Genomic DNA, 14,002 nt, shown 5'->3' on the forward strand with positions numbered 1-14,002 from the left:
ACTGTTCGTGACCAAAGTAGATGGTTGATCGAAGATAGAGTATGGCGAAGGGTCGTCAACAGCTGTTGATCACAGCACCGTGTGCTCCCTTCCGCGGCACCTACTGCGTCCACTAGTGATAAACTTTTCTTTGCCGTAACACCAAGCTGTGTTATGTGGGGGTCTGTGCTTTTGTGATTTGCGGTGTTTCTTTATCTCACGTTTTATTGATCTTAAGATCCCGTCAGTATGTCAAGTTCCGTGTTTTGACAACACGGGTGATAATGTTTAGCTATCAAGGGCGTTGTCGCCGAACTTGCTCCGGCTAGTTTTTCGTCAGAACAACTACTGACCCATTTTGCAAAAAACATTTGAGTTTTTTTTTACTGATACGTTACCTCGGCGTTGTATGAAGACATTTTGTCAACAAACGGTTGAATGCTTGACTGTTTTAAATCTTCATCAAGATCTGTAAGTAGTTTAGTTATGGTGGCGTTTGATCTCTTAATCCGACCTAAAGTAATCATAAATTTACCATAAGTTTACAATATATTTCCTATACATACTTTATTCTGTCTAATATATAATTCCAAAAAAATTTGTATACTTACGTTATTCTGTCTAATATATAATTCCAAAAAGAACCGTTTTTTTATTTCTTTCTGTAATGGTTCTCTGTCATTTTTGTTATAAGCATTATTGGTCACCAGCGTTTATTATGTGAAAAGGTGAATAAGAAATTAACTGGAAAACAAAGAATTTCTTAGATTTTTGTCAACATTGTGATCCGATAGAAATCAGGGAACCATTTGCTCTTCCCGAAATTTCATTTGTCAGCTATTTTCCTTACGGCAATTGGAAAATTTTGCTGTAAAACCACGAAATGACAATAAACAAGTAACATTCATGAGTCAATTTAATGAACATGGCAGAAAATTTCTGCTGTGGCTAAACAACGATGTCTTAACTATATGTCGATCCGTTCTTTTTCCTTTGTTTTCGTGAATATAAGTGCCCTGTTTGTCTCTTTCACTCGAGACCAGAGAGTTAATTTTCTAGTATCAAACAGAGACGTACCTATAAATAACTTTATGCATTGTGATTTGGATGTCGTGAATTTGGTTTTTTTCCCACGCTCGTTTCACCTTTATCCCCCGGGTTTTCATGTAGTTACGATCAGCAGTCCCCAGTTGGAAATCTTTGCAACCCAAAAGAAGTGGCCATCTCGCGAAGCACATGGAGTTGGTATATTTAACTGAACAATAGCTACTTGGAACAAAGGAGGCGCTCCTGCGTGCATCACGCCATTCGTGACTGTGGCATGTATCTTGTCTTCAGTCTTCAAAACAAAGCCGGCTCCTAATGTTCTTGCTTTGAAAGTTCGATATAGTAATTTACTTCATATCTACAATCAAATTTTTGCAAAGTTGATCTTCACACCGAGTTTCATTTATTCAAACATAGTTCCTACCACGTTACAAAGATCAAATTAACTTTTCAGTTACTGCCGTCCCATTCGTTAGTTAAGACAATGGCAAAGAACAGAAAAACTAACTAAACTTGTCAAAGTCAGTTCATTCAAAGGATAGGATAATATCGAATATTAATATCCACCAAAGCGTTTGAACATGTCTGGCGAAATCTCAAACTGAAGCTATCTTTGATTTTTACTATCGCCAAACTGCCACATATCAGAAGCACTCATGTTTGTTTGTTTGCATGGGTTATTAATAGCCCATTATCCCGCACACAAAGTCATCTTCCTTTTCTTTAGGGAAAGGCTCTGAAGATTAGAAGACATGTCGGTTCTGCGTGGCATCTCACATGATTCTCAAGTGAGAAGAAATCAGGCATGCCCCAAAGGTAAAATGAACCGCGAAGGATTGTTATACAGACGCCACCAGCGGCGAGGCAGGAAATACATGTAACAACAATGATCTAAGATATTCAAAATGGACTGGAAAGAACAAAAACCTAACTCCTTACTAATCGCGAATTATAGCTCTTTTGAAGACAGTATGGGTTACTTGTGCTATTCATTACATTGTTTGATTGTAACCCCCGCGTGTAGTTTCGTTAAAAAGGCGGAGCCACACTGGACTCTTAGGCAAAGTTATTGGTTGCGAATTTAGCACCTCTTTGAAGCAAACAATAAAACGTAGATTATTAACACAAACACTTCACACAATGAACGACCGCATCATCGACCCTGATGTCTCTTTCATGTCACTGCACTTTGTTTGTAACCTGGCGTTTTGATTGGCTCGCGATAAAAAATGGTACACCACCGTATCAATTACGCTGCTTGGTTAACATTGGGTCAAAAATACTGACAACAAATTAACGCCGTCAGTTGAGAAGCTGCCACTCGTCTATCCGTGCGCTGTCGTGTAAACATTGTGACAACCAGGTCTCGTTGAATTGATAGCATTTGTACACAGTTTTTTACAAGCACGACGGACATTGTAGTGATCATGAAAGATCAGGTTGGATTATATAATAAAGAAATGGGTTCTCAAGAAACGATAACAACTTCGGACGAGAAGGTTTCGGGAAACCAGGATGGCCATTCGGTTGCTAACCAAGAGAGGGTAAGCGAAGAAGATAAAGAGTCTGAAAACTCCAAAGAGGACGAGCAAACAGGAAAGTGCGAAAGCAAAGGGGGAGAAGAGAAAAAGTTTGAGAAGCCGCCATTTTCGTACAATGCTTTAATAATGATGGCTATTCGCGGGTCACCGGAGAAAAGACTGACTCTGAGTGGTATATACGATTTCATTATGAAGGTCAGTATCCAACGTGCTGTCTTTATTTCACTACTAAGTTTTTTTTTAACTCTTTAAGCTTTTAATATGAGTAATATTATGAGAACAATTGACAGTTAGTCAGTTTAACTGTGGATTTTATGTAAGGTATATCTAACCCAAAGTGGGTTAAAACAAAACGAGCTTGTTACATTTCAGCGTAATCGAAAAAAGCCATCGGATAGAAAATTTATCCAAATTAAGCACTGATAATATTATTTATTTGTAACGTTTACCGCAAAGAACAACGTGAAACCGGCTCATCAATATCATGACTAATTTGCGAATTGACATCTGGCCTTTCGGACTAATTTGATTGTCAATTTTTTTGTTCTTTTTTGTTTTTTTTTGCAGAATTTTCCGTACTATCGTAATAACAAGCAAGGTTGGCAGAACTCCATCAGACACAACCTCTCCCTCAACAAATGTTTCGTGAAAATCCCTCGCCACTACGACGATCCTGGTAAAGGCAATTACTGGATGTTAGATCCTAGTGCAGACGATGTGGTCATCGGTGGTACGACAGGGAAGCTTAAACGACGAAATCCTCCATCGTCCAGAAACCGTATAGCGCTAAAACGGCAACAGAGAATCTCTCCAATTCCAAGGTATCCTTTGGACCCATCTCAAGCTGGTTTCTGTTCAAGTTTCTGGCCCTATCCACCATCCATATTCTCAGCGTCTTTGTCTCCGCATATGAGAAGAAACGACCTATTGGGAATGTCCTGTACAATGAACTGTAATTCGTCCCTCCCTCATCCAACGCCAGTTCTTCCACACCCATCTCCTAGCATCCGATGCCTTTTTTCTTCATCACCAGAGATGAGCCTTCCAAGCCGCTGCCACGGGTTTGGCGTTCTACCACCGTCTTTCCCTCAAAGTGGCCATTTCCCCGTCAGCCATGCACGTCCCACAATGGAACCACAGTGGCCGAGTTCAAGACCGTCTTCCCCATTTTCAGCAGACAGGTTCATGACAAATAGTGACTCTGTTTTCCCGTCTGCGTTCAGCACAGTACCTAAAATACCATTTGGTTCTCCTGCATTACGACCTACCTTCTCTTTCTTAAAAGAAAACGCTTCTCCCGCTTCGCACACCACTTTCCTGTCCGAGTGCAAATAAACGTTTAAATTGGACGTTGATATAAATCTTGATTTAAAAGAAAAGACAGAATAGAAATTAAACCGAGGAGCGAAAACAAAGCACCCAAGAAACTGTGATATATTTGCGGTTGTACGACAAGAAATAGCCAGCTGAAATGATGTTTATTTACAGTGATTCGTCGCTAATTCGCATTATTACTAAAGCCACTTTGTTCAATATTTTCGTTAATTGTCTAAAACGTACTGTTTGGGACTAGCAGGTCAAAAAAAATCTAGTGAAAGTTAATTTCAAAGTCACCGTTTTAAACATTAATGAGACAAGTAAAGTCAATAACTAAATCGTGTAAATTTGTAAATTTTGCTAGTACGTTGACACCTCAATCCGTGAATGTGAGCAAATACCAGATAAATATTTATGGCTGAAATGTGTCTTGTTAATTCAATTACCACATTAAAATTTAACGACACGGTTTCCTTGTGTGGACATGTAAATCAGAACTGTTTGCCAACGAGTTATAATCTATTCAATTGATATTTCTCAGCTAGTACCTTAACAGGTGAAAGAGTAAGTCTATTATCACACACAGGAACAACTGTATTCCAAAACCTGCATGTTTTATTGAAGAGCGCCGGAGTTAATTATATAGTTATGCCGTTACCGTAGTTTTCCTGGCTTCATTTTTCACTCTTTAGGCTCCTTTCCAAACTTAAACCTTTCCTTTTCAGAGAAAAACTGTCCTTTAAAAAGCGAAAATCTAAAGGCTATGGAATAAATTTAGTCGACAGAGAGAACCATCTCGTTCTTTTACACTCAACACAAGAGACTTGTCTCAATACCATTCAACTGTTATGGCTCTTTCGTCTCATTTCAGAGTCTCTTAATTGCTTAAGGCAATTAGCAGAAGAAATAGTGTGTAAAGCTTCACTTCGGTTAATTAGCACCTTCGCATGTAGCTTACGGACCTTTATTTGGCTATGATTACATAGAAAAGCCACGGTAAACTCTGTCCAGCCTTCTTTCTTCTTGCGCCGATCAAAAACGATACCATCTTCGCTTTTTTGTTGATTGTTCGACTGTCTTGAACAGTTTTGTCTTGAGAGCTTCAAAAGGTCAAGTGTAGACGAGTCCAGTTTTTTCTTGACAACCCTGTGGAGTTATTTGTTTGGGAATTAAACAAAGGCGCAGCGTGGAAAACATATGAGCCGCGACTTAACTGCTTTCATATGCTAATTCATCGTAAGAGCGTTTTTACACACACCTCAATGGTTAAAACAAATAGCATAATAGCTGGAATCCAGTAGTGTTCTTTTAGCTCGCAGAGCTCATTATTTAGTTAGTAATCCATTGTTTGTCCTCTGTTGGCAGCCCTTTGTTTACTTCTCTCTTCATCGTCTGTTGTGCAACATTGGGGAGGCCTATTTACAGCACGCTTGAGCTCACTACAGCGTAATTTTCTTAATTAACCCGTCCCCCATCTATAAAGCTTGGCGTAATGTTTTGTGTCTTAGCTTTTTGTATAAATGACGAGCTCACATCAAAGTAAACAACTTCGTCGAACTTTGACCATCTCAGCTCGACAAAGTTTTCCAAACACTGCTTTCAATGCTGTCGCGATAAATTAAACCTAGTTAGTAACTTTTGCAAACTTCTAAGCATTACTGCTCTAAAGTTATTTCATGGTTAAAAACTCCATCAATCAAGCATATGGCAGTCATTAGCGAGGAGTCAATAATCTGAGAGATAAACAAAAGCACAAATTGGTCTAAACAAAGTCCGCACAGAAAAGTGGTAACGCAGTATTTTTTAATCGACCCGCCGCCAGTAATTTTCTTGCTTTTATGTTGCTTAAATTGTAGCCTAACATATGGAATTACCGTAAAAGTACTACTTCAAAAACTATTGTTTGATGCATTCTACCGTCTGATAAAACTGCTCGTACACTGCAGGCAGCATAGCACTAAAGGTGATCACAGCGAACGTTACAGCTTTTTTTATGATTAAATTGAATCATACCAAACCGCAATACAACTCTCAGTACATTCAAACTCCTCTTTCAAACCCAAATTGGTTAAATGCAAAAATGGAATTTCACTCTCTAAGCTTTATGCTCTTGCTACATCTTTCTGAATAACAGAAGATTCTTATAAGACCGTCCTACAATTTTATTTAACTTCAGGATTTTTCTCTACCAAAGGTATTTGCGAGAACACACAAAAACAAAAACTGGACAAAATGAAAAACTGGTATCATCAAGACTATCTTGAATTCTAAAATAATGAAATTTTAGTACTGTTGCGCCTCAAACAAGCGAATCAAACCATGTAGCCGAACCCAAACGATCCCACCCATTTTTCAGAGTACCAATAGTTAGAAAAACAAATCGACTCAGAAGTAAGGCAATTGTTTTCCAAATTGGAACGCTGATACAAAAGCGCGGATTCCCGCTGAAGCACCGCGAACTGAGAGATCACGGAAGGACACAACACATGCAAGAAAGCCACTTCGTTCACGCAAAGAGTTATGTTGAGAAAAATCTCCTTGCTCTAAACTATTTTCTATATTTTCATCTCTGTTTCCTTCAAACATTTGGATCGTAACAATGTTCGTGTTTTCACTGTTTGGAAGAAGTCGCGGCAGGGAGGGAGCTATGTATACTGCAAGGTTACTTATAGCGCGATTTGAAAGCACAACAATACTGCCGAGATGCTAGCACAGCGGGCCTCGCAGAACAAAACTTCAATTTCAATTTCCGGTCAGAGAGGGTTCCTTTCTAATGACGCAGTCCTATATAAAAAGCGATTCACTCCTTATTCACGATTAACTCCTAAAATGTTGTAAATATTAGAATTTTGAGCCTTTTAAAAAAAAAGACAAATATGCAGTATCTTCGATTGAAGAGACATCATAAACGATCCATGCTAACATTAAGAAGAGACGCGACTAAACTAGTCATTTTTACGCGCGAGGTAAGATACCGAAATAAATGCTGAAACTGTTGGTAAAATGCGGCTTAATTGATCATTCAAACCATTTAATTTTTTGTTACCGCCTGAGGTCGCCCCAGGGTTTCTTGATCGAGCAGTTTCCTTGAGGTTTTCTCGCAGCTTCCACGCATTTTGAAGTCAATTTTAAACTTGGAATTGTACTTTTATTTCAATTTTTTACAGCGCAGAATTTCAACATTAGGCTGTTTCCTGTGTTACATTTTGCCATCCGATAAAAATCGCTCTTGACCTTCGCTTAGATGTCTTATATAAATATTATAATTAACCATTTTCAGGTGATAAAACTTTTTTGTAACGTTGGGAAGTTCAAAATGAGAAATTAAAAGTCCTATCTTTTCGATGTGGTCTGTTCGAGTAAAAATTTCAGATTTTCCTTTTTCAGCATCGATTGGAAACTTGTTAGGTGATAAACACATGGACGAATACCTTGACTTGTTCAACGCCTCTGACATTTAACAACGATCCTTTTTAGCCAATGCGGCGATACACAATTTTCATTCACATTTTAAACTTGTTTAACTAGAAAACAAGGGCAGCTTGTTATGATCTGTCTAAATAATCGGAAAACCTGGCAAGTTCAATCGACGAAGACATATAACGTTCAAATATTATCCAGCGATGAAAGCTCAGTAAGAACACAATCATCGTATGTGGGTAAATTTGCGTCTAATAATTAAATTTCACCAGGAATGCAAGGTAACGACTTTGAAGGTTACTTGATGCTATAAAATCTGCTTGGAGATTTGTCTCATTGAAACCAATATATCGCGAGTAACTATCTAGCACCTCATATATATTGCCTTCATGAATTACTTAAAGTGTTTCGACAATTTCAAGTTAGTCTATACGAAACGTTATATTTTCCCTAACTATTCCCTAACGCTTTGGCTAACTTCGTATACTTGAGATCGATCGAGCAGACAAAACGTAAGAGAACAAAGATAGACATTAAAGACTGGAGGCAAATTGCAAATGAATAACTCCGAGAAAGTAGCTTGATTCTAAACAAGTGTCATCTATTTTCGTTTGTTTATGATACACAATATTTTCTTTACGTTTTTTTTCTTTCGCCCATTGTAATAATGGTACCGACTGGTGCTAATACAAAGTAATAAGACGTACTGTGGTGCTTTTGCGTATGTACTGTAAACATCTTTCCCAATATGGCCACAAACCTAGATGGAAAATTTTACTTAATTCTGAATACAGCGTCCATGAAACCACCAAAACACGCCTTTTATTCATGCCAGGTAGTAAAATCTCGTTTATCGTTCATGGAAGATTCTCACGGGTATCTGGAATTAACTATTGTTCCATAGATACAAATAACTTTTGCTTTCTGTCTAGTTTACTATCCCTGTCTGTAAAAAGAAAATTTCATTATCTACACGTGGAGTATTTGTATTTTTTTTTTTTGTATTTTTTCAAAACGTTTTGGTAAATAATTTATCAATGATGTGCAAAGTTTGCCAGATTTGTGACATGTTTTACTTGTAATTAATGTAAAGAAAGAAGAATTTTAGTTAATGGAAAAAAAAACAGCTTCCATTTGTCGAGAATCTCTAAATTTTATTTCAACATAATGCAATGTTACTCAACTTTCAGAGTACGACTGAAACAGATTCGAATTTCTTAAATTTTCCAGTTTGCATCCGTCAATTAAGCAGGAGAGAATTTTAGGTCCATTTTGAAAAAATCTCGCCTGATATCCTTCTTCAGTATTTTGACGGTGAATAACAGTACTTATTTTAATTTGATAGAGGGGAAATTAAAGCCATGGAGAGTTCATAGGAACATTTATTACCGCGAGAGATGAAAAGCCGCCAGAGATTAAAAGTTGACGTACCATTAGATGTAGATAAGGGTTCGGGTTTTGAAACAAAAGGCCACGTTACGGAAGATAGTGAGAGCAGTTACTGGTCATAATTAATATTTCTTTGTGTGATGAAGAGTTATGGAAAAGCAACCCTGGAAGGGTTTGAAGGACGAGTTCTGATTGAAAGCGCAGTTTTGTTATTCGGTACCTATGTGTATTTACCACTATCAAGTAAATGCAGATTTGTTGTCAATACTTTTCTTTGTTTTGTTTTCAACAAACCTCATAAGACATTCTAATAAAAAAACTTGAGCGCGGACATTTATGAAGGACAAACGATGGTAAAAAAGTATAATGCAAGTATTTTTAGTGCGCAGTAACATCAAGCTATCATCTTGAGAGCCTTTAATTTAATTTTGAATTACAGTAAACGGTACAGACAAAAGATTTGTAGTAATTATAGATGCGCTTCGGAAAGGAACTCTTACGCTTCCCGCACCGTCCGCCTCTGAAAAAACGTCCTTCTGTGGCGGCCTTAGCTTCCAGGTTTTGAATGGTGGAGTGGGTTGGTAATTTTCTTGTGCTTGGCCACACCAAAGAAGATACCAGTTACTTAGTGAAGTGCCTCTATAATGGTAAAACCTGATTATCATTTAAGTTAATGAACCAGTATTCTTATCAATATACAGATGCCAGGTCGGCAGGTGTTGTGGCACTAGGCCTCAGTCCGTGATTTTGTTTTATTCAAGTCAAGACCTAATTAGATAACAGCCTTTATTGGAGAACCATGCGATTTGTGATCGACATGGTATAATCTGTGCTTTGAACTGATTGAAATAATTGTCGCATACCGGATTATGTTTTAACAAAAAGAAGGCCTCTCACGATCTTGTATTCAAGAGATAAAACTTCGCATTTCTCGTTGCATACAACCGATAAGACTTTCAAATGTGTTTGTGCCCACTCAAGGTCAATAGATTTTTCATTCAACTTCATAGATTGCATTTGTCCTTAGCTAATTGGTGGTAATCACCCCCTTGGGATAAAAGACGCCCTGAAGCTTTTAGGTTCAAAGAACTGACAGAAGTTCAAATGATCTTCAATGATACTCAGGGAAACTAAAGCTACAGTGCTCAGTTCTTCAACTCAAATTAGACTTCAGTAGGAAAAATTTCAATGCAACCATCTCAGCTGAATATGCCAGGAATAGGGAAATCATTTCTTTAAATGTACCAAATATACTAAAACTCTACATACAAATGTAAAAGTTGTTGTTTCATTTGAGTCATTTATTTTTTCATGGTAAATTTGGGAAAGCAAACATCTGGTGAAATTATTGACCTTGATATCCTTTAATCCACAAGCTTAATCCAGTACCACTTTTACGGCGTGAAAAACAACGAACGTATTTTCATCTATTTAATACTAGTGCATAGTACATGTTTATAAAACAACACTCACATTAACCGGCGCCTTTGTGGAATGAAGGGCGCTTATTTTCCGTTGTATTTTCTTAATTTTGTCAACTTGGGGCTTAACAATTGTAATCTTTTAAGAAACACGTGTCTTTCAAGATAATAATATATTTTCTTCGTCATTACGCCAATAAATTTCTTTCACTCTTGATCAACTGACATTTGCCCAGTGAGAGGCTTGGATTTATAATCCACGACGCACGTGGTATGCAACGTTTGCCTTGCCTAGAACGAATTAATTCAAAGTACAAGTACTTTAGTTTACAGAGAGTCTGCAAAACTGTAAAACTAAGCCCAAGCAGAAGAGGATCATTAATTTAACAAAAACTCCCGCTTAAACGTAATCCAACTTTGCTTAGCATGTCGAGGTCTTTTGACTTTATGCAGAACTCGCGTTTCGAGACATTGTGAACAAAAGAAGATCTGGCAACATTTTCGATCGTGACAAAAACTGTCAGAAATGCACACTCGAATAAAAATAGTTTTAATACAGTCTTCGCAAACCTCAGACCCTGAAATTGCTGAGGGATTTGTAAAAAAAAAACAAGAAAACGTTAAAACTTTTGTTACTTTTGACCCTAACGCTGTGTTTTCATAAGCCATTATCGTAGTTATTCTGCGCGTGGTGATAGCATCATTTAATCAAATGTATTGAAGATTGCAGATTTCCTTCATTCTTGATATTTCCCTAGTTAGGGTGTCCTTCCGTTTTGCTTGATTTCTTTGGCCAAGTCTGCAGAAAATGCTCAAGAGCGTACAGCGTGCGCCAAAGAGATTTGCCTTGCCGTGTGAGAGCAACTTCTCCCTTTCCTGAAATTCGAGAAAAGGAGAAGGTGCGAGTAAATTTTGCGTAACGCTTGGATTTTTCATCCTTTTGCAACAAACATGAGTTTCCAGATCCCTGTACTTCAGGGAAAATTATATATGATATGTCTTACATTTACTACACCGAAAACATCGGTGCCGGTTTTAATACCATCTATGTATTGAGCGTTCATTTTCATTGTCCAAAAGATAAAAATAATTATAAAACGTATATCTCGGATAAATACGATGAATTCTCCTTGTTCCTACATTCCCCCTCCCCATTTAATCCTAACAAGGATTGGATGACAAGATTGATCAGAGAACTCAAACCTCGAAGAGGTCTTCCTTGTCGACGAAGTCAAATACAAAGCCATCAAAAGTACGAAGTTTTCAGTCCAAAATGGCTGACGTTCATCCTCAACAATACATAATATATACAAAAAAAAACGATTATTGGCTTGAATCACTTTATCAATAAAGTTTGATAATTTGTGGAATGGCAAGCTTGTCACTCCTCCATTAAATAAAAATCGTACTAATTATAAGTTTGCTTCTGTTCGTAGGTGTTGCATGTGCGACACGAGTGACGGTAAGATATCAAGTTTAGAGGTTTTAAGATTTTCAACATTTTAGAAAAAACACAGAGAACTACGCATGGGGTGCTTTCAAATTTGCTTAAACAGGAAAAACTAGGAAACGTATCGAAGAAAATGAAATGCACATTATCAAATGCCTTCACAACAAACTTTTATTCCCCTTTAATCACAACTAAGATAAATTGTTAGGAGCACAAGAATAGTAGGTCATGATCCGGTTTACTTCATAACAGGAGTAATAAAAGTCCACTTAAAACGTGGATGAAAAGCTAGTTTCAACGAAAATATTGTGTTTGGGTAAAGGAAAAAGGATACCGTTTTTCATTGTTCCTCGATAACCACACAATTACTTGGAGATTGTCATAGCCACCAATAAAGGCAGATTTCAAAAACTAATATTTTTCCGTGGTTTTACGTGAAAAATGTTCAAATCAGCTTTAAAGTAATGTTTCTTCTACGGATAATTAAGGCCACAGTTTTTGCTTGAAGTATTTGAGTATCAAAAAAATCCCGTTTAGTTTACTCATTCGACTATCTATAATCTGTGAAAAGTCAAGTTTACCATATTTGATGTAATTTGGAAAAGCAGACTCACCCATCATTTAAGATCCAGAATAACTCATCACTGATTTCAAAGTCTCTGTGGTGAAAAGTGTTCAAATGAAGTAAAGACTAAAATTATATTCCTAATGTTATAGAGTTTATGTTAAAAGAGGTAGTTGCGAAAAGGTAAACATGTCACAAACGAGAGTGTTAAAGGATAAAATTTTAACAACGTACCATTCACCATTCGAAATCGAAGCGAACCTGTATACTTATTGCAAAAAAAGATCGTCTCTCTTCAAAATGGTAAGCAGTGAAATCGATCAACAATACATGGAACAAGAGTGAAACATGTACCATTATTTAATTACAAATGTGTTAAGCATCTCATAGAAATTAAAGATGCCTCGAAGATTTCATTTCAAATGTTATTTAAACAAAATACGCTGATTGCGTTGTAGTGTAAAGTAAATCGCATTCCCTAACTTTTGATACACAAGCCAAGTTTGTTAATACTTTCCTTTATTTGCATTCAGCTTTCCCATCCTCTTTCCAAAATGGCTTTAAAACGAAGTTTTGAAAACAACTGGAATACTTTATATCAATGCGTAAGAAGAAAATGTTAGAAAAAAAAAGATGGTTAGATTGAAATGGTAAAACTTCTATGGCCGGGTCAGTCGATTAATTTCTAACGTTCTTTTCGTAACTTACTAACAAAGCACTTTCCTGGTTTCTAAAAGCTTTGCAGGTTTTCTTACATGAGTATTCCTATTGTCTCCGTTTGGGCAATGGTGAATGTATTTTCAATTTATTCCAACTTTTTCATGAAAGTGCGTGTAGTCAATTTTACAAATTTGGATAATTGGTTATAAACTACGTGTTCAAAAGTTGTGAGGTCTAAAGTTGGAATAACGTCACCTTCACCATGACCTAACTTAGCTTCACCTATTCCAAGTTTTAATAGCAATCAACAAAAGACTTTTCTCTTAACATGAGTGTTGTACAAAGGAACAGGTTATTAATTTGTATACGTGGAAAAGGCTAACAAAGGAAACGAGATCTTCGTAGAATTTCTTTTGACATTAGTAAGGACCAAACGAATCAAGCACTGAACCTCGTTGAAATATTAGGTAAATACGAAAATGTTTCTTTAAGTTTGTATCCTGATAAACTTAGAATTGCCATGCTATCGCTTTCACCAGAAGCCTTTTGATGCGATTGTCGCCTCAATGGAAGACTCATGATTTGAATATTTAATGGTCGCCTAAATTTTTAATTGCAGTCGCTGAGAACGCTGTTCTTTTGTTAAGCAAAAGATGTTTTTAAAAAAGTGTAAAATGAACTTAAATTCTTCAAATTAGTGTATTTGTCTGTATTATTGATCCAAAATTGAAATATTTTAGTTGATTCCGAGAAAGCAGAAATCAAAGGGAGGAAGGATCCATAATCCAGCGGAAAGAGCCTTCGCATTAAAGGCAAGATTCCTTTATACTATCTCAACCCAAAAAAGGAAAAAAATTAACCTCTATTTATCATGATTGGCAATTTTTTTCAAACAAAGCATTCCAAAACACTACGAACTAAGCTAAAATAAAATGAGAAATATGCAATAAACTTTCTCAGTGTTAGATCTATGGGTTTTTTAGTGTATGCATGCATATTTGGCTGTGGATATTCGTCACTGCAGGTCTATCGCAAAGTGCGGGGTACTTAACAAAGCTAAAGTCATCATTGGAGTCTCGCCTTAACCATACGTCTCCAAATATTTTGGTACACATTCACAGCAATAGTAAATTTTACCCACGCTAATGAAATCAAGAAAGATGTTTTTCTCGTCTTATCACAAGCGAAGGACAAAGAAAGAATACGATTCGCA

General features: G+C 36.9%; 1 protein-coding gene across 1 annotated transcript; it reads left to right on the forward strand.

Moving 5' to 3' along the window:
* Positions 1-2,254: 2,254 nt before the first annotated feature.
* On the forward strand, positions 2,255-4,308 carry LOC131789102 (forkhead box protein fkh-2-like). The gene is made up of 2 exons (XM_059106176.2): positions 2,255-2,762; positions 3,135-4,308. Exons 1-2 carry the CDS (start codon positions 2,454-2,456, stop codon positions 3,900-3,902), a joined length of 1,077 nt encoding a protein of 358 aa, XP_058962159.2. The 5' UTR covers positions 2,255-2,453; the 3' UTR covers positions 3,903-4,308.
* The last annotated feature ends 9,694 nt before the right edge of the window (positions 4,309-14,002 follow it).

The sequence above is a fragment of the Pocillopora verrucosa genome, chromosome 7 (assembly GCF_036669915.1).
Source record: "Pocillopora verrucosa isolate sample1 chromosome 7, ASM3666991v2, whole genome shotgun sequence".
Classification (NCBI taxonomy): Eukaryota; Metazoa; Cnidaria; class Anthozoa; order Scleractinia; family Pocilloporidae; genus Pocillopora; species Pocillopora verrucosa.

Excerpts from the sequence above, each read along its gene's own strand:
- LOC131789102 (XM_059106176.2), top strand. The coding sequence starts at position 2,454 with ATGAAAGATCAGGTTGGATTATATAATAAAGAAATGGGTTCTCAAGAA. Across the intron at positions 2,763-3,134 it reads TATACGATTTCATTATGAAG|AATTTTCCGTACTATCGTAA; the intron begins GTCAGTATCCAA and ends TTTTTTTTGCAG.